The sequence below is a fragment of the Garra rufa genome, chromosome 11, assembly GCF_049309525.1.
Source record: "Garra rufa chromosome 11, GarRuf1.0, whole genome shotgun sequence".
NCBI lineage: Eukaryota > Metazoa > Chordata > Actinopteri > Cypriniformes > Cyprinidae > Garra > Garra rufa.
In genome coordinates, this window is record NC_133371.1 from 12912497 (window position 1) to 12934312 (window position 21816).

General features: G+C 38.6%; 2 protein-coding genes across 2 annotated transcripts in view; both read right to left on the minus strand.

Annotated features, from left to right (window-relative positions):
- Nucleotides 1-5134: 5134 nt before the first annotated feature.
- Nucleotides 5135-21816, minus strand: part of cd276 (CD276 molecule) — a 149601-nt gene continuing 132919 nt past the window's right edge. The window contains exon 7 of the mRNA XM_073850732.1: nucleotides 5135-6990. The gene's annotated coding sequence lies outside the window, so the exon portion shown is untranslated. The remainder of the gene's footprint in view (nucleotides 6991-21816) is intronic.
- Nucleotides 18881-20702, minus strand: LOC141345239 (uncharacterized). Its single transcript, XM_073850126.1, has 2 exons — nucleotides 19982-20702; nucleotides 18881-19194 (listed from the first exon to the last, which is right to left on the minus strand). The coding sequence occupies exons 1-2, from the start codon at nucleotides 20700-20702 to the stop codon at nucleotides 18881-18883; spliced, it is 1035 nt and encodes a 344-aa protein (XP_073706227.1).

The window sequence follows — 21816 nt, forward strand, 5'->3', positions numbered from 1 at the left end:
GTCACTACTAAAGCAAGCTCCTGATTGGTTAACACAGTGCGAATATTCGCCAAAGTTCAGATTTTTTAACTCGCGCCGCAGGGAGGTCTATCGCGTCTTTACATTGACTTAACATGTAAATAACTCACGATTAATCCGTCATTCCCGTCTGGTGTGAACGCACCTAAAAGAGTGTTCATTTTTTTTTTCCTGAACAGATGAACATAGATACGTTTTATGTGGTGTTTGTTTTGTGTGCCACCGCAATTTAGACTTGAAATGTCTGTTAAATGGTGCTATAACTGTAATGCTCTGTGACATTTTAAAAATGTACCAAAAGTACCATCTGCACTACACATAAACCTACCCGATAGTATGAACAAAAGCGAATGAGATGTAAAAACGCAATCGCAAACATCATAACTGTGTATGAAAACAATTACAAGACTGTTTTACCGACTTTAGTATTAATTTCTTTTGGAAACTGCTGTGATATGTATTTATTAATATGTAATCTGCAATATGTAATATGCAGATATGTAATATGTAATATGTACTTCGCATCCTGCGAAAAAGTTACCGCAAGTATGTTTTCGTCGTGAGATCAGGTAGCAACAGCAGACTACAATGCTGCCCTCCAAAGGCAAAGTGCAGTAACTACGCCAACACTGAAACTGAGAAAAATGCCTCTAAAGTTTTTACACCAGCTAATCAAACATGTTGACACTCGTGTTTCTCTGAAACAGGACAAAATTGAACCAGGAGACTTTACCACAAGACAAAACAGTTGTCACAAAGTCCATTTTAAGCCTAAACACAATTTTGACTAAATGTGTAGTTACTGCGCTTTGCCTTTGGAAGGCAGAATGGAAATCATTCATCTTACTTTTCAACTTGAAAACCTGGAAGGTACAACAAAAGTTTTAAAATTAATTCCTGTTAGTTCAGCTCAGGTGGAACTGGAGCTAAAATTATTGCAGATGTAAATATTTTTACATCCAAATTTCTTGGCATGTTCAGCTGCCTACGCATTTTTTTTTCTCTGATGCCTTTCAAAGGTTTAAACTTTCCACAGCAGATTTAGAAAAGAAAATTCCACAAGCTTATTTTTGACATGTGATACAGATTTTTCCCTATTCAATTCCATCAGCACTGAAGTAAAAGTTCAAGATCATTATTTACTTATCCTCATGCCATTCCAACCTCTTTATGTCTGTCTGTAGGACAGAATAAAATACAGTGTCCTTAGACCACATAGTGGTCCACAGTGTTTTTTCTGTCGTATAACTTTCCATCAGCCGCCACCGCCGTCGCTGCTGCTGCTGTTGTTGTTATTGTTATTTTCTTTTCTTGCCCATTGTAAACAGCTGTAATCGCAGTCTAAAAAGACCAGAGGAAATGAAATAGCCTCTGGTTGCCATCTTGTCTGCTGTTCCGTGGGCCGGAACGCTTTAATTAGGGCCGGACTGCTCAAGCGCTGCTGAAAATAAAGCACAAGTAAACGTCATCTTCCTCTCTTCTCTTTGCTTTGTGTTTATGCATTAATATGAATTCTGACTGATAGCTGTTCACTGAAAACCCTGCATGCTAACAACACACAGTGCTATATTTACTCCTTTTGTATTGTAATATAATGCATATGTACATTTTTGTGCATTGCATTATTCTTTTAGTCATTCGGGTAGAAACAAACAGCATGTTTTATTAAATGTTTCTCAATTCAAGAGCGCCCATTCCAGGAGGCTATTAATTAATGTAGAATCAGTGTATTTTTGCTACTCTCTTTGGGTTTATAAATTCAAAGCAAAAGCTAAATTAATTAGTATGAAAAACAGATGTTGTCATTAACACAAACTGCCAAAAGCAATGCACACACGCCGCTAGTGTTCGCCATCGGCGTCTCGTTCTTGCACTGATTGGCTGGATTCATTTGCTCTGCGTTTGCTGTAGTTCACACACCTCTCATTGCATTTATTAATAATGTAAACATATTGCATGTGCCAGCTGTATTTTCAAATTATAGATCTAGCATGGAAAAATCAATTCAATTGCATCACGCTCATAGCTGACGATGCAAATCCATATGTTAAAATATTTATGAGGCATCAAGAAAATCTAATTTGTCAAGATCAAAATCAGGATATTTAGGCTTTGATTTTAAAAAAGTGATTCACACTGTGTTTGTTTTCACACTGCAATACTTGGCACCATAAACTAGATATGGAACTACTTTTGCAAATTGCATGACTAAAAGTTGCTGCACAAACATAAATATTAAATGCACAGACCACCACAATATCACAACATGATTATCATGATTACTAGCAAAGTAGGTTGGATATGGTTTTATACTTGTAACATCACGACATTGCTAATATCAAGCTCAAATTTAACACTACAGAAGTCTCTGATATGCCAGTCTATTGCCAAAGGCTGTATAGTAAACAGAGAGATGTTTGTAAGTGTTATGTTCATGGAAGTGGCAATTTAGCATTAGTATCAGTGCATATGATGATTCTCAAGAGCACTGCATCTCCATAAGCATTAAAGAGAAAGCATATCAATGAAAGAGTCGGAACTCTTTTACCTTAAGAGAGGTTAGACAGCCAGGAGTTCAGCATCTATTTTTAAACATAGTGTGTCTCATAAAGCATCTAATGTGCTGCTTTTTCATAGATGCCAGTTCGGCCTTACTCTCCTCAGCTTGTTTTATTGATTGTTTGCTTTTTCATACTAAAAAAGGGTTATGAAAAAAGTGAGAAGTGGTTTTGGTGCTTCAAGCATGAAACGTTTCAATTGAAAAATAATTATGTATGGGTCAGGTGGCTTGATTTAATGTGTTGGTTTTATTGCATCATTATTTTGTATTATTTTGAAAACGAAAATGTAACACTTTTTTGATTGACAGCCTCACATTACTACTGCACAAATCAACATAAAAAATATATATAAACAAGCAGGTCATATGGTATTTTAAAGTGTTCTAATATTGTGTTGGAGTCCCCTACAACAGGTTTAAATGCATCTGAGGTCAGAAAACGTAATTTTGCTTCATAGTATGTACAATGACCCAAAGCATAAAGCAAAAGCAACCCAGGAGTTTTTGAAGGTAAAACAGTGGAATATGTTGCAATGGCCAAGTCAATATCCTGATTTCAGCCCGACTAAGCATGCATTTTACTTGCTGAGGACAAAAAACTAAAGGAAGTTGCTGAGGTAAAGGTCTGGCAAAGCATCACAAAGGAGGAAACCCAGTCTCTGGTGATGTCCATGAGTTCCAGACTTAAAGCAATCATTGCCCGCAAAGAATTTTCAATAAATAAATAAAATAAAATAAAAATAAATTCAAAATGAGCATTTTATTTATAATTATATTTATTTGTCCAATTACATTTGAGCCCCTGAAAATGGGGGGACTGTGTATAAAAATGGTTGTAATTCCTAAGCATTTTACGTTATATCTTTGTTCAACCCATTAAATTAAAGCTTAAAGTTGGCACTTTAATTTTAATCTTAATTGTTTCATTTTAAACTACTCTAGTGGCATACATACAGAGTCAAAATTATGAAATTGTGTCAGTGTCCAAATCAGTGACTGTATATCAAAACGTAATTTTATGATTAGTAATATGCATTTCTAAGGACAAATTTAAAGACAAATTTAAAGATTTTTTTCTCAATATTTTGACTTTTTTTGCAAATAGTTGTATCTCAGTCAAATATTGTCCAATCCTAACAACCCATACATCAATGGAAAGCGTATTTATCTTATTTCAGATTATGTATAAATCTCAATTAAAAAAAAATGACCCTTATGACTGTTTTTTTGGTCCAGGGTCACATATTAGCACAAAAAAATTGATATTTTGAGCACTCACTTGAAAATGCACACATACAAGTTGTGGTTCGGAGATGCTTGTTGGTCCAAACAAAGAAGGTACGGACTTATATTGCATTGACAAGGGTTTAGAGAATCCCGCATTGAACTCGCCAAGATTAGAGAAGCAGTCCTTGGTAAAATGGCGAACACGCACAAAAGGTTATTGTGGTATTGTGGAAAAAAATAATTTTAACCACTGATTCTTTTGGCAATGAAAACAAAACAAACTTGCTTTCACATCAAACACAGCATCTTCTTGACATGATGTAAACACACTAACTAGCAGTAGTGTTTGTGGGCAGGTCAGACTGTTCGTATTTCGCGGACATGTGGGGATTATGCTAATGTGTTACAGAGTGACGTATATTTTTCAAAAGCCCATATGACCTGCTTTTTAATATTATTTAGGCACAAAACAAAACAAAAAACTGAGCTAATTTAAGGCTTATCGATTGCTTTTTCCCTTCTTAAAAAAGCTGCCCTCAAAAAAGAAATGTGACAGCCTTCAAAATTGGAAAGGTCTTGGGCTTTGACAACAGGTCATCGTGTCTCCAAAATGATTCTTCAAAATGCAAATAGAAATGAAAGTCAAGGCCAAAGCATCTCTGGACATTCAAATAAACATAGACAGCTTCTTCAAGTTGAGTTGATCAGTTTTGATAACTTTGAAATTCATGGCCAAATTCAGTTTTCCAGCTGTTTTAAATATATTAAAACTGAAAAGGACAGGCTTTATTTTGTCCTTGACCCACAGACATGATAAGCAGACAGCATCTGGTGATGTTCCTCGCAGCCAGGCTTAACTCATACAGTCATGTTCAACAGAAATACTGAAGAATGGCTTTTTTTTTTCTCTTTAATCCATGACATTTGGCCCGGCTGGTAGGTAAAGAAATTACAGAAGAAACATGGAAGTCTTCTCAGGGTTGTTTCCACTGAACTATCTACAGTGGGGAAAATAATTATTTGATCCCCTGGTGATTTTGTACGTTTTCCCACTGACAAAGAAATGATCAGTCTATTCTAATGGTAGGTTTATTTTGAACAGTGAGAGACAGAATAACAACAAAAAAATCTAGAAAAACACATTTCAAAAAAGTTATAAATTGATTTGCATTTTAATGAGTGAAATACGTTTTTGATCCCCTATCAATCAGCAAGATTTCTGGCTCCCAGGTGTCTTTTATACAGGTAACAAACTGAGATTAGGAGCACTCTCTTAAATGGAGTGCTCCTAATCTCAGTTTGTTACCTGTATATAAAACACCTGTCCACAGAAGAAGTCAACTAATCAGATTCCAAACTCTCCACCATGGCCAAAACCAAAGAGCTGTCCAAGGATGTCAGGGACAAGATTGTAGACCTACACAAGAATGGGCTACAAGATCATCGCCAAGCAGCTTGGTGAGAAGGTGACAACACAAAATAACTGACAATCTCCCTCGGTCTGGGGCTCCAATGAAGATCTCACCTCGTGGAGTTTCAATGATCATGGGAACGGTGAGGAATCACCCCAGAAATACACGGGAGGATCTTTTTAATGATCTCAAGGCAACTGGGACCATAGTCACCAAGAAAACAATTGGTAACACACTACGCCGTGAAGGACTGAAATCCTGCAGTGCTCGCAAGGTCCCCCTGCTCAAGAAAACACATGTACAGGCCCGTCTAAAGTTTGCCAATGAACATCTGAATAATTAAGAGGAGAACTGGGTGAAAGTGTTGTGGTCAGATGAGACCAAAATCGAGCTCTTTGGCATCAACTCAACTCGCCGTGTTTGGAGAAGGAGGAATGCTGCCTATGACCCCAAGAACACCATCCCCACAGTCAAAGCAGCACAACTGTTTTTAAATTTGATAATCAGAAATGTTTCTTAAGGATCATGTGACACTGAAGACTGAAGTAATGATGCTGAAAATTCAGATTTGATCTCAGGAATAAATTACATTTTAACATATATTCACATAGAAAACAGCTTAATTTAATTCGTAAAAATATTTCACATTTTTACCATATTTTTGATCAAGCAAATGCACACTTGTAAGCAGAAGAGCAGAAGAATATATATGGTAATTTCTATTTATTACTTAAAGGCCCAATTCTTGTTCAAAGACAAGCAAACAAGGCAAGCCACTGATAAACAAGTAGTCAGGGAAACTTCTAGGAGTAAAAACCATTTCAATTTATATATGTAATAAAAGACAGGCACAGCATGTTTGCAATATGTCTTCCAATGATTTTGACACATTTCAAACTCCAATATGCAATATGACATAGTACCTGATGACATTCTAAAAAAAAAAAAAAAACAGAGTTTCAAAATACAATCGGCAATTAATGGCAGTTGATGGACATGAATACTAGATTCTCTTAGACGGGATGCTGGGTGTGTCTCACGCACCATTTGGAGTTTGCTGGAGCTTTGCTGGTGTTCCATCTAAATTGCTCCATGAAGTTGGATTTTTGCGGAGCCGGCAGCTGCTGACAGCTACAAGTTAGTTCTCGGGCAGGCATTAATTAGGCCGAGACGGAGCAATCGTAAGGAGCGGGTGGGGAAAAAGCGAGCACCGTCCTCATGTGAGATGCTGATGGTTCGCCGGCTGCTTTCTTAAGCTACTCACTTTCCATTAGGTCAGAGATGTTTCGTGAGGCGTCTGTCCTGATGCAGAGCTGGTGTCAGTGCTGGAGCCGAGAGCTTGTCAGACCCAATGCTCCTCAAGCTGATTTTCTCTTTAACACGCTCTGCATACAACTACGGGCCCGTGCCATATATCTCACAGGCTCCGGGATGAGAAATGAATGAGGACAGGATGAGTTCTTCGTTCCTGATGTTGTTTAGGAACAAGTGGGGAATGTGAAAGAGGAAGGATTTGGTTGCACTTCACGTCATACATTTACATTTCAATCCAGTTGGGGGTTGACAAAAGATAGGCAGATTTTCAAGATCAGTCATGTAACAAAGTCAGTCATCATACGGTTTCCCTCATGCACATGGGAATCAAATGGAGTGAAATGTCAAAATGTAAAGTTTTACTAAAAAAAAAAAAGTACGTTTAAATCCCTTATGAAATGCTGATGGATCATATGGATGGTTTCTGCTCATGTCAATCACTGATGGTCCGGCCTCGACCTGTAACACACACACAAACACACATGCTTTAGCACTTAAAGAGACAGTTCACCCAAGAATTATTTACTCACGCTCACATTTTTCAAAACCTGTATGACTTCCATTCATCTTTGAAGCACAAATGATATTATGTTTGAGCTTCTATTGACCATATGTGATGTGCTTTATGTATACAATATACAATAAATATATATTACATTTCTATGTGAATAAAAGCGTAATAGTGACCAAATTTCAGAAGACTTAGTATTATTATAGTTAACTAAAGCTAAAACCATAAAAATCTAAAAATAAGATGAAAAGAAATCATTCTAATTTGATGATTTATTATCAGTGTTGAAAACAGTTGTGCTTCTTAATATTTTTTTGCAACCTAAAAAGGTTAAAAGGTTAAAAAGAACAGCATTTATTTAAATTAGAAAGGTTTTCTAACAATATACACCACTGTGCAAAAGTTTGGGGTTAGTACATTTTTATTTTTTATTTTTTTTTTTAAGAAATTAATACTCTTATTCATCAAGGATGTGTTACATTTATAAAAAGTGATAGCATAGATTTACATTGTTAGAAAAGATTTCTGTTTTGAATAAATGCTGTTCTTTTTAACCTTTTATTTATCAAAGAATCCTTTTTCCAAAAAATATTTGGCAGCACAACTGTTTTCAACATTGATAATTCTGACAATAAATCAGCATATTAGAATGATTTCTGAAGGATCATGACACTTAAGACTGGAGTAATAGCTGATGAAAATTCAGCTTTGCATCACAGGAATAAATTATATTTTAAAGTATATTAGAATAAAAAAAAACATTATTTTATATTGTAATAAAATTTGCAATTACTGTTTTTTCTGTAATTTTGATCAAATAAAGCCTTGATGAGAATAATAAAAAATAAAAAATAAATAAAACAGTACAAGTCTTACTGATCCTAAACTTTTGAATGGTAGCGTATATATATACATACAGTACACAGAGGCAAGACAAAATGTATTCAGACACCTTCAAAATGTCTCACATTATCACAGTTTATTTGCCATAGTTTAGAAAATGGTAATAAAATATGACAAGAACAAGAAGAGTTAAACTGGGTCAGAACAAATTCATCTTGATAATGTCAGATAACTTGGATTGAAAGGTATTTAACAAAATATGGTTTTGGTCAATTTTACTGGTAGTCCACTGTATGAAGAATTTTTTAGTATAATATGTCACAGTTTACTTTATTTTGCTATCCTCACTTACATAAATGAACTATAGTGTCCTGCACCCACTAGTAAAAAAATATCAAAAATTATATCTGATGTCTGAATAATTTTTGGCTCGACTGTATTTAAAACAGCAACATTTATCATTTAGTTGAACTAAAATGCACAAAAAAAACAAACAAAAAAAAAAAAAACTGAAATTACAAAAATGCACAAGAAAATTACTAAAATTTTAACTAAATTTAAAAAAATAAATGAAAAAATAAAAGATAAAAAACTAATTCTATATTTAAAAAATAAAAATAAAAAAATCTCCAGATCTTTAAGATCAGAGTATTTTGTCCATATGTAAACCTGGACCACAAAACCAGTCATAAGGGCCTTTTTTTTTAAATTGAGGTTTATACATCATCTGAAAGCTAAATAAATAAGCTTTCCATTGATGTATGGTTTGTTAGGATTGACAGAGATACAACAATTTGTGTTTAAAAATGAGTACTTAGAAGTTGAAGTGTTTCTCTTCAAATCTGCATCACACCGCTGAACAAGAAACCCAAACTCTCAAACATCAAGTGCGTTTGGTCATTATGAACAGAAGTCTTTGTGTCTCGTCGGCTTTAGATGGCTTTCATTAGGCACCAATGTTCCCATCTCATTCAATCACCAATCCCTAAACCATTACAGCAGGTGAGTCCAAACTTTTAATGCACTGAGCTGCACTTGATTCCCCGCGGAGTGTTTCCCCGCTGCCCGAGGAACGGCTCGAAATGCACCATTAAACCTGCCAGAGAATTAACTTGGACAGAACTTAATTATGTCACACACAACGCCCTGCGACTTTAAGATTTGAGGAAAACCAATATTGCTGGGTAGAGAACCAAGTTGGTTCGTTTAGATACATAATTAGAGTCAATCAGCCATGGACCTGCAGAGGGTGTTAAGATTCAACAAACAGAAACAGAAGAACGATTTTCCACACAAAACAGATCTGTGAGCAAAAGCAGTGTGTGACGGTTAGGGTTACGATGAATACAGATACAGAGAAACTGCTGTAATACTACAATATTCCTTTGGCTAATTTTTAAAATACCTGACAACAACGTGTGTTCATTTTGAGGATTCAACAAGCAAAGTTAATGTTTACAATATAAAAATATATATAATATATATATATAAATTATATATAAAAATGCATTGATTTAAAGGAGTAGTACAAAAATTTACAGATAATGTACTCAACCCCTTGCATTCCAACATGTTCATGTCTTTCTTTCTTCAGTTGTAAAGAAATGATGTCTTTTGAAGAAAACATTTCAGGATTTCTCTGCATATAATGGACTTCTATGGTGCCCCCGAGTTTGAACTTCCAAAATGCAGTTTAAATACAGCTTCAAAGGCCTCTAAATGATCCCAGCTGAGGAAGAAGGGTCTTATCTAGCGAAACGATTTGTTATTTTCTAAAAATATTGACAATTTATATACTTTTTAATTTCTACACAGAGCTAGGCAAGATGAACATTTGGGGTTAAAAAGTATATAAATTGATTTTTTTGTTTTTTTAAATAACAGCTTATTTTGCTAGATAAGACCCTTCTTTCATCGGCTGTGATCGTTTAGAGCCATTTGAAGCTGCATTTTGGAAGTTCAAACTCGGGGGCACCATAGAAGTCCATTATATGGAGAGAAATCCTGAAATGTTTTCCTCAAAAAACATAATTTCCTTATGACTGAAGAAAGAAAGACATGAACATCTTGAATGACAAAGGGGTGAGTACATTATCTGTAAATTTTTGTTCTGAAAGTGAACTACTCCTTTAATAATAAAAAATGAATGCTTTGATTACAGTATTAATAAATATGAGTTTTTTTAAATGTAACAAAGCCCAATGTTTTTCAGTGAATGAGTTGATAAAAAGTAGACGATTTGCTTACAAATGTTCTCTCTCTCTCTCTCTCTCTCTCTCTCTCTCTCTCTCTCTCTCTCTCTCTCTATATATATATATATATATATATATATACACACACACATATATATATAACTTGAAAATAAATAACTGAAATTATACAATTATATATATATTTTTTTAATAAAAAAACCTTACATTTGTTTTATTTTACTTTTTTATTAATTAATTTTTTACATTTTATTTTATTTTACGTTTAATTTTTTAACATGTATTTACAAATTTGATTTACATTTATTTACATTTTATATTATTTTTGTTTTGGCTAGTTGTCCAGGCAACATTTGTCATTTTTGTTTAGTTTAAATTGACATACTAAAACTGAATAAACTAAAAATAAAAAATAAAATTTAATAAAACTATATAGATAATATAATATGTACACTGCTGTTCAAAAGTTTGGGATCAGTAAGACTTGTAATGTTTTTTTTAAAGAAGTCTCTTATGCCCATCAAGGCTGCATTTATTTGATCAAAAATACAGAAAAAAAACTGTAACATTGCAAAATGTTAAAATGAATTTTCATCAGCCATTACACCAGTCTTAAGTGTCACATGATCCTTCAGAAATCATTGTAATATGTTGATTTGTTATTAGAATTATCTATGTTGGCAACAGTTGTGCTCCAAATTTTTCTTCTTCTTCTTCTTCTTCTTCTTCTTCTTCTTCTTCTTCTTCTTCTTTTTTTAAACTAGTGATACTTTTTTCAGGAGTCTTTGATGAATAATTAAAAAAGTTAAATAAAACAGCATTTATTCAAAATAGAAATCTTGTCTAACAAAAAGTCTTTGCTATCACTTTTTTATCAGTTTAACAATAAAAAGTATTAGTTTCTTAAAAAAGGATACAAATTTACTGTGTGTATATTGTAAACAAATGCTGTTCTTTTTAACTGTTTATTCATCAAAGTATCCTGAAAAAATCACTGATAATAAATCAGCATATTAGAATGATTTGTGAAGGATCATGTGACACTGAAGTCTGGAGTAATGATGCTGAAAATTCAACTTTGATCACAGGAATAAATTAGATTTTATTGTATATTAAAATAGAAAAACATTATTTTACACCATAATAATATTTGGCAATATATATATATATATATATATTTTTTTTTTTTTTCTGTATTTTTCTGTATTTTTGATCAAATAAATGCAGCCTTGATAAGCATAAACCTTTAAAAAAAACAAAAAAACAAAAAACCTTAAAAATTTTACTGATCTCAAACTTTTGAATTGCAGATACTGTATGTACATACATACATACATACATACATACACATATAATTACCATGTCATGATGTCGGACAGCACAAAAACATATTTCTAAAGAGATACAGAGCTGAACAGCATAACATGACCTACTCAGATCTTCAGAATACAGAGCAGTCTGGCAGTCTGTTAAAATCAAATGGGATTCGTTTTGGAAATCTTTTGGATCCCTGAATCTCTCCGCTTTAACTGTCAAAGACATGCAGCTCATTTTGAGTTTGATTTGACTTGATCTGATGGCGGGCAAAGGGAAAATCCTGAGTGAAGCTCATGCGTGAGGCAGCAACTCCTTTTCTGTCCCGTCATCCGTGCTCAAGTCAACCGGAGCGCCTCCAGAGATTCCTGACTTTGTCTATTCGGGATTCAGTCACAGCATGAGGCTGCATGATCAGAGGTCAGAGGTCAAATAAGTCTTGCTTTTGCTAAATACAGTAACAGTACAACACATTTGTCTAATTTTGCAAATGTAGATACTTGAAAACACTACTCATTTAAGCAAAATAAATGATTAGAGCTATAAAAATGCATTGATTTAAAAAAAAAAAAAATGAATGCATCAAATATGACGTCAAATTATCATCATTAAAGATAATAATACATACATTTATATTAGATCAATTACAATATTATATATTAGATATATTAGATAAATTAGATATAATTTTCATTAGATTAAAATTTATATTAGATAGATATATTAATTGACAGTATATTTACAGTATATTATACAAGTGTTTTTTTTTATATAATTCATATACTGTTATAGTTTTTGTTAATGTTTTAAATTAGATTTTTTATTTAGCTCTAAAACCCTATTGTAATTGTTAGAATGGTCAAGGATCTGCGATCTCCACGTACAACTGATCATGCAGACCAAACCGGAAGTCAAAGAGACTTGAAACCTGGAGGTATGGTAGTCTCACACAGTCAACGTCACCATGGCTCACCACAATCGGCCTGACGGGGGCGCTACAACGATTAAAAGTACAAAATCGCTCAGAACTCCTAAATCGTCAGCTCAAGTGTCTTATGTCGTTGGAATCTTTGGCTCAAGCCGGACAAAACGCATCAGATTCAATTGTGAGCATTTTTTGAAAAACCTACTTTTGCAAAAGAGTCCAAGGTTTTACGCCCAATTGGAACCAACCCAGATGGTTACAGCTATGCAACCATTTGTCCTATTAACATGAAAATCGCTGTACTCGGTCTTGGTCTATAAGTGTCTATAAGGACATTTGCGCATCTCAAAAAAACATGGTCGCTATAGGCCGATGAAGTCTGAGCACCTATTAGACAAGGTTAACAGAGGGGCCTGTTAGACCGACGACCCCAAAGGTTTGTGAGAAATTTGAAAGAAATCGGCCACTAGGGGGCGATATCGCTAAACCTGGGGTGCCCAACTCTGATCCTGGAGATCTACCTTCCTGCAGAGTTTAGTTTCAACACTGATCAAACACACCTGTCTGTAATTATCAAATACTCCTTCATATGATAATTAGTTGGTTCAGGTGTGTTTGATTAGGGTTGGAGCTGAACTCCAGAACTGCAGAAAGGTAGATCTCCAGGAACAGGGTTTAGCACCCCTGGTGTAAACGATTGTGCATTGCACGGCTTTTCACACATACATGCAATATTTATATCATATGACAGAACTCCTCATTCCGGACAACTTTGCCTGTAGAACCACTGCTGTAAATCAAATTATTTCTCAAATGATTGAGAAGATGTAAAAAAACCTACTTTCGCGAACTAGTCCTGGGGGTTTCGCTTAATCTGAAAAAACAAAACAAAAAAAACACTGCAGTACAATTCTCTGGACTCTCTAGGTCAATAATTATATATATAAAAAAAATGTTGACATTTACCCTGTGGGAAGCTATAATGGGGTCATGTAGAAAAGGGGTCTGTCCGAATTTACCCCAAATCCTATAAAGCCTAAAGGAAAACTCAAAACTTCACAAAACCTAATGAGCACAATTAACAGGTGATTCTAAACAAATATGCTAAGTTTTAAGGAGGTCAGACCACAGCTGGCACTATAACAGTCATAAATGTTACAAAACATAATATTTCTATGGTAAACTCCCTGTATTTGCAAAAAAAAGGCTTGCTACATAATGTCTTTTTTCATATGCGCTTAAGTGCTTGAACCACGTTAATCACTGCTTGCCGCTATATTTTTTTATCAGTTTTTATTTTTGAATATGTCTAGATAGTTTTTAAAGTTTTAGTTTATTTCATTTGAGTTATTTTTGTTTTTTCATATTTTGAGTTAATGTTTTTTTTTTTTTTTTTGGTTAACAACAATAATTATGATATTACATTAATTTTACAGTGCTAGATTACTACATTCATGCATTTGGTAGATGATTTGATTCAAAGTCGTTTTTTTAATTATTAAAAAAATAATAATTAAAAAAGTGCAAGCCTATATATTCTTGAGATTATATATTGTAAGGAATTAATTAGCTCAAATTTATAATGATTCAAATAAGGAATCGAATCGAAAGATTCGGAACTTGATTAAATTGATTCAGAGTTAATAGATTACACTTCTTAACCATTCGTCCAGCAAAGTGGTCAATTCAGCATACTGTATTAACTCAAAAAGGTTTATATTATGTTCCTGGCCAAGATCACAAATAAACCAAAATATTACGTTAGGAAATTTTAAAGCTGAGGTAGCTTGATCTAAACACAGATAGAACTTTTGTGAACATAAAGTCAAGACACTTCTTTTAATGAAACAATGATTTATTGAACTACTCTAAGACACAACACTAATCTCTACTAAAACACAAATAAACACACACACACACACACACATTCACACTCACACTCATACAGTTCCGGGGATGAGCAATTACTGAGTTGAGGAGAACCCCAAATGTTCTAGTATCTTAACTAGTTCTTAGATCGCAACCTTAGAAAATCACAAAAGCAGAGACTTAGCTTTTAACTACTTAGGGAGTATTTTGCACCAGTTTCAGCGAAGTAAACAGAGATCTTGTTACTTGCGTTTGTGCCGGGAACGGGGGTTCCGGGGGCTCGTCTGAGCGAAAGTTCTGGTTGGTTGCTGGTCGATGACGTAGTTTGGGAAATCCCTCGACGTGGAGGAGTGGTTTTCTGGAGCCGATCTTTCGGTTGCCTGGTTACGCAGGTTGATGCGCTGGAAGTTCTTTTGAGTCGGCGTTGCGAGACTTGGAAAAGTTCGGCAGTCACGAAGCTTCAGTTCTGTAGAGTTTTGATGGCACCGTTGCGTGCTTGGTCGAGTGGTCGAGCGGTCGAGCGCAGATGGAAAAGCACTCAAACCACAAGAGGCGAAAGGCGTGAGGCGAGAGCTGAGAGCTCTGAGTTCGCTGAGTTCTTGCTGAGTTCGCTTAGTTCGCACAGTTCTGTTAGGAACATGAAGTTTTAAACGGGCCGCTAGGGCACGTCCCACGATGCTGGGATCCAATGGCATTGCTGAAGGGGCGGGTCACGCCACCCCCTTTTCGTCCTGTAATTCCTTCTGGTACGTAACTTATTAGGATATGGATTTCTCTGCAATTTTTGTTATTAACTTCAATAAACTATTTAAAGTATAAAAAAGAAAGTATAACAAAGTATACACAATCATTTTCTCATTCATTCAGACAAACTGCATCCATCATGATATTTCATCGCATATTACCCCATGGTAAATTGCTTGCATGCTAAAACATTTGTCACTGCTAAAGGCATATAAATGCATAGATTAAACTCCAACGATCACATAAAACACATCGAGCATATAAATGAAAACATATGATACTGTTTATAAGCTGATTGTTTCTTAAAGATTGTCTCTGCAGTGTACGTATCTCTATTGAGAGACGGGGTGTTTTGGAATGTCAGGGGAGAGGGGGACAGGAAGTCCGAAAAACCATGTGAGTCACGCTGGACGCATCATGTGCCATGCCAGCTTTATTTCAGAAGACTGGAGGTTTGTTTCTTAGGTGCTTTGAGACAGAGAGCGTTTTCTTCTCTCTGGATGCGTAAGACGCAGATCTCGACAAAAGCGGTCCATACAATTAGCGTCTGGTGATTATCATGTGATGGTCATGTTAAAATTTTATGGCTGGGAGGAGGATTCTTTTTGATTAACAGAAATGTGAACACTTCTGTTTGGGTGCTTTGTTCCGCATTCCTACACATTCCCCCTTTTGGCTGGCGATGTTTCTGGTGTGAACATCGGCAGGCACTGGAACAAGAAGCAGAGAGAGAGAACAAAACACGCACAAGACACAAACAACATCTCCATCACTAGCCGAAGTCTGGTGCAGGGATTTAGTTATTTGGCCTGGTTCAGTTAGAGGCACTTGCAATAACGTAGGGCCGCATCGGTTAGAATTATTGTTAATTTGGCTGTCTTGATTGACCGGAGTATCGGGAGTTCAACGAGGCGGTGTAGACGTGTGCTCGATCAGGTGCTACGTCAGACAGTGCTTGGGATCGTATTCAAGGCGGGCTATCCATTAAGGAGTCTCTTTCTCGTAGCGCATGGGCCATGGGAGTAACTAGGCGTTGCGTTTGAGCGTAACCGTTTTGGTATGACTGTGAACCGTTCGTTAAGATTTATGACGTTGCTAAATCGTAATTCAGCTTGGAGTTTGTTCGCATGTCGTTTTAAGGTGGCTAGGTTTAGAATGTTAAACAGAGTGCCTACAGCCGCACCAGCCCCAGCAGAGCGCCCAATAATCGTTTGGGACGCCGGTTGTACCCGCTTAATTCAGCCTGGGTTACGATCATTTTCTGTAATTAGCGCAGCATGTGGTTCACATCTGCCTGCATGTGGGCAAGGACTTCCCGTGTCTGACGGGTGTCGGCCCAAGACTTTTGGAGGCTGATAGGGTGTAGTTTGTTCTGGAAAACATCATAGGGTCGAATCGGCCATACACCTTTAGATGTAGACTTTGCGGTTAGCTATTGGTAATCCTGATTACGCAGAAAAACAGGGCGGCGAATCATAACATCTACCTGGAGATAGAAAATAACAACGGGACAGTTAGCCACGACGGTCATGGTTTGGCGGGGTTGCTCAAATCGTTAACGAAATTTCTGGCAGTGATTTGCAACTAATTTGGTGTACTGAGTCAATCCCACCTTCAGGGGCCTAGACTTAAAAGAAAGTTAGGTAAGTTTCTGATGAGGGCTAGAAGGAAGGGGCACATAGGGAAAGGGAGAAAAAGAAAAACACGAAGAGACACAATGACACTGACTGAGGTTAGACAGTAAGGATAAGTGTCACATGTGTGGAGCAGCTCCTCTCTGCTGGGCGGAGGTTGGTCCTAGCAGTGCGGCAGAGGAGAATGTTTAGGTGATTTGTGTTGTGTTTAGGAAGTTAGCTGTGTGTTCACCTAGAAGGATAGAAATCATGTTAGTGTGAGGCATAGTCATGAATTGTCGGTCTGTGTCAGTGGGTTTGGTCTTCCCCCTTTTGCCGTCGGTTGGAACCCCAATGTCTCTTTATCTGCTTTTGGTGAACCCATCGAAGAACTGGCTCGCTGCGCCCTTGTCCGATTCTGGTTCGGTCGGTAACAGGCGAGAACTTGTGGGATTCCTTTCAGTGGGGTAAGGACTTTCTCCGACTGGCACTAGGGAGTGTTCTGCCAAGGATGGCGAAACCGTAATACCACACTTTGTTTCCAACACTGAGTTCTTTGTGCGAAGGAGATAGCATGGGGCTTTACATCTAAATGTCTCTATATTTCCTGCATCATTTTTTTTTTCAATTTTGAGTTATGCTCGGTGGCTTGGGTTTCTTGGTTGAAACTGGCAACACATCAGGCATCCTTCTATGTAATCTGCCACATCTTGTTGTATGCCAGGCTTCTGTGCCACATGTTTGAATGGGTTGTAGGTGGTTTTGGCACCACAGTGCACTGCGCATGGTGCATCGTATGCATGCCTAAGCCTCATCCCCCTTTGGCTCTGAGGGACTACAAGCTTTGGCGCAGTGAGGGGCTCAGAGACATATGTGAGGGCACCATTTAGCGGATGCAGCATGTTCTTGACGGATTGGAGGGTGCGGAGGTCTGAAGACGTGGATTAGTCAAGTGTGGAACTCATAGGAGAGTAAAGTTCGAAGATGTGAGCAGAAATGGGCAGGTCTGCTGATGTGGGAGGAGGAGGGGGTCGCTGTTGAGCCGGACCACGCCCGTTTTCAGATTGCCCTGGTGATTGTCTGGGCAGTCATCGACTTACGCTGTGGGCATCAGTTTCATTGGGCCACAGTTCGGGACATCCTTTGCAAAAGAGTCCCTGTACTCATGTAGAATTTCTTTAAGTCGTTGGTGATCTGCTTTCTTGAGTCTGGTGTCCTTTGGTAGGCTTTGGTGTCTGTGCTTCGTTGCTTTGAAGAGATTCAGGCTGCCGGCTGAGTTTTCCTGCCCAGGGGCTAGCACTGCGACAGATACTAAAGTGTCTTGGACATTTATGGCAGTTCTGAGTTGAGGGGGGACCTGAGTCCCACGCTTGCAGTGAGCAGAGGGAAGGGCCTTGTTCTTTGCTGCTTGGCGTTGAACTTGAGCTTGGCCTTGACTTTGACACTGCATTGTCACTAAGCAAATTGAAGGCAACGTCTGTGGCTTGACACTGCGACTCATTGGGGACTACTGACTGGAAGGGCGATGGCTCACGGACTTGCGTCCACAACTTCAGGTGCTTAAAGTCTATCAAGGGTTTGAAGCGATTTAGCAGATCCTTTCCTATGAGGAGCGGATAGTTGTTTAGAGGTGAGATGTAGACTGGATGGATGAGATTGATCGGTCCCACTGTTAGGTGAATTGGGGCCACATGTTTCAGCTGTAGGCCCATGTTTGAGTATGCTTGCAGGTTCAGTTCGCACCTTTGGAGTTTGAAAGTTCCATCAGTTATAGTTCTTTGAATTTTCTCAAGGAGTTCAGTTGACATTAGAGTGATGTCGGCTCCTGTGTCTAGAAGGGCTTCCCCTTTGACATGACCCTCGATGGTGATGGGAAGGTAAAACTTTCTCGTTGTACCTTTCTCGGTGAGATCACCTAGGAGTTGAGGGGCTGGAGTTTGAGATGAGATAGGTACGAGTTCAGGACTGATTCTGAGTTCTTCAGAGGAGTGGCAGACGACCCGGACAGCACTTTCAGGTGATTGAGTTGTTATATCAGCAGGTGTTTGTTGGAAGCTTCTGTGATCTGACGTGTCATGTGTTGAGTCAGTTTCTGTCTCTTGCTCTGGATGTTTAAAGAAGCTTTCTTGTCCATCTGAAGTTATGACAGTTACAGTGTTTTTGGGGTAAGGAGAAGGGGTGCTGTTCTGTGTGGTTTGTTGGACCAGGTGGTCGTTGCCTTCTTGTCTGGCCGCTAGTCAGGCCGCAGTGGGTTTCTCTTTCTTTTCCCACTTCCGATCCTCCTTTTTGCGTTTGAAGAACTCTTGCATCATCATTTTCATCAGTTCTTGTGAATCAAAACACGGCAATGTCTCTTCTTCATGTGTAGATTCAGCTTGAGCTTGATCAGTGTGGGATCTTTGTAAGTTCTTTCGTCGATTTGTTGGACTGGTTGCATTAGATTCCCACGAGCCATTTCCTGAGCTTCCTGATGAGGTTGGCTGGCTCCATGATCTCTCCCACCGATTCTCACAAGGTCTTGGATGGTACCAGGATTTTTCCCAGTAGCGTTCAGGTGAGTGTTGTCGTCCGCGTGGTCCATCCCAGCGGTCGTTTCTTTGTGTAGGTCGGGCGCCAAAGTGAAAGTCACGTTCTCTGTTGAACGAGGATGGTCTCCATTCTCTAGGAGGTGGCTTGAAGCTTTCTTGGTGTTGGGCGCCCTCTAGGGTCATTTCTTGACATTGTGTGTTAAAATCAAGAACTGCAGTAGACTTGGTGCACTTTTCTGATGCCATCTTTTGCTTGCTGTAGGCTTTGTGGGCCAGGTCTCGCAGCTGTTGAGACGTCATTGTTTGTGGGCATGCAAGGACGCCAAGGTGGTGGCTTACCGCAGGATGGAGATTTCTCAGAAAGAGAGTCTTAAAGTGCATGTCCTGCTCCATGTCAGGTTCATTGCGAGCTCCGAAGTATGCTTCTCTAAGCCGGCTATAGTATGCCTGGGAGGATTCATGACGACCCTGTTTTGTCTCCAGGGCGGCCACCAGTCCTTGCTCTGATTCCGGGACTGCAAATTCCTTGATGAGGGCTTGGCGGAGCGATTGGTAGTCATTCTTTGTGTGAGAAGGCTGTCGGTCCAGGAAGCTCCGCACTTCAGGGCTGGATGTCGTTCGCAGCACATAAAGTCTGTCTTTGTCAGTAACGTTGGGTCTCATTTCTAAGTGAAAATCAACATCATTCAAGTAAGAGTGGACGTCTTGACCATCTGGCACACTCGGGGTGAATTTGCTGATGTTTCGGGTCAGCTTGTCAAGGTCTTTGAGGTCCATGCCATGTGATGGGTTATGGCTGGCCTTGGGGAGTTCTCGTAGCTTGGGTGTGAGGTAGGTTTCTTCAGAAGGAGCTGGCGAGGGTTTCTGAGTCGCTCCCTCCCCCTTTTTCTCACGTGACGTTTCAGGAACATGGGACCCGGGCCTGCTTGGCAGGGGTGAGGGCGGGGCCCGTTGCGTCCTGGTTGGCTCAGGGCGCAGTTCATAAGCATGTCTAAGTTCATTTTTGACACTGTCCAATTCCTCTTTCATGTCTTCAAGTTGTTGAGTGAGGTAACTTATCTCAGTTCTTGCCTCGTTCAGATGTGTTTCGAGGGCTTTAATTCTGCTGTTCTTGTCTCTGAAGTCCAGCCTTGCCTTTTCCAGTAGCTGCTCGACGTACTGTAACTCGCCGCTGAGTTCGGCGCGGGCTGACTTTGCTTGCTCCATTTCTTGTGTGTTGTTAGCAAGAGTTTCTTGTAGTCTAGCAATCTCCTCAGTTGCTCTGGGATCCGTCTCGTTGGACCCTTCCCGTTGATCTTGATCCTCCAGCTCTAGCTGCTCGATGCGTTGCTGTGCGCGTTTCAGCTCCTGCTGGAGATAGGCGAAGCGTCTGTCGCTCCGTTTGAGGGAGGCGATGAGGGTGTGACTCAGGGAGCCAGTGATCTTTGCTAGCTCTTTGTGTCCGTAGCTCTGACCTGGATCATGTTTCATGATTCCTGTTATGTTGTTGTCCAGTTGGTCTTGTGTCTGTTGTTTGACAGCTTCGGCGGCTTTGGGTAAGAGGCTGTCCGTCACGGCACTTAACCAGATTTCCAAGTCCTCCCAGTGACCAACGGGGTCTGTTGGGCGAGGCATGTTTTGATGCCGTGAGGAAAGACCAGACCACTGACTGACACAGACCTGTAGAAAGAAGAACAAACAAACAAAACAAACAAACAAAACCAAAACAGTGGTGTGAGTGTGGTGGTGTCGGGTGTAAGTGGGTTTTGGGTGTGTTGTGTTGAGGTGAGCGTGGTTCTCCCCGCAGGTGGTTCACTGGTGTGCACGCCTCCAGCTAGCGTCGCTGTGGAGGAGGCGAGGGGGTACCCACGGGTGTTGTAGCTAGAACAGAGAGAGGAAAGAGGAACAAACACACAGCAAAGAACGGCGTAGTCGTCGGCTGCTTCCCCCTTTTTCTAAAGAGAAGAGAGAAAATAGACGACAACAAAAGGAACACTTTGGGAAGAAGGTAGAAAGAGAGAGATTGAAAGTGAAATACACCTTTCTGGCCCCAGAATGAGTACAGTCAAGTTTTTTTTTTTTTTTTCAACTTGATGTATGCTTCTAGATACGGTGCTCAGAAATGGGAATTTCAACACGCCAGGACTATGATGGTTATTATAATCCCCTCCGGGATGAGGGAATATACAATAACAATGACAGTATTGGCTTTGCAGCTGGTAGGATTGACACTGTACACCAATCAGAGCGTTTCTGGAAACGGGTTCACGACTGGCGCCTATCAGTCCTCGCTGGACTCGTTGGGACCTTGGCTGTAGGGTTCCACGATGAGAGGGGAAAATGAGAGTTAGGCACAAGTTTAATTGGCGTTTTCAAGTTGTATGAACATTGATTAAATGTCTTTTAAACAACCAAAATTCTCTGCTTTTATGATTCTCACAGGCACAATCGAGGAAATAGCAGCAGTAGTCGAATCAAGAGGAGGACAGCTAGGTGAAAGAGAGAGAGTGAGGAGAGAGACAGCCAATTGGAAATGAGGTTTCGCTCCCAAGTCAGGGAATATGACAAGACTTGATAGGACAATTAAAGTCTTGGTTTGCAAATTAAAATTGATGTTTCAATTCAGTAATGATTGTGGCAGAACTCAAACTGTAACGCTTTGTTAAAGTTTTAGTCAGCAGTTGTAATCAAATGAATCAACACAAACCATTGAGGTATGGGAAAAGGAACAACTATTGATTGTAAAAAG

Excerpts from the sequence above, each read along its gene's own strand:
- LOC141345239 (XM_073850126.1), bottom strand. The coding sequence starts at position 20,702 with ATGCCTCGCCCAACAGACCCCGTTGGTCACTGGGAGGACTTGGAAATC. Across the intron at positions 19,195-19,981 it reads CCATGTTCCTGAAACGTCAC|AGAACGTGACTTTCACTTTG; the intron begins GTGAGAAAAAGG and ends CTCGTTCAACAG.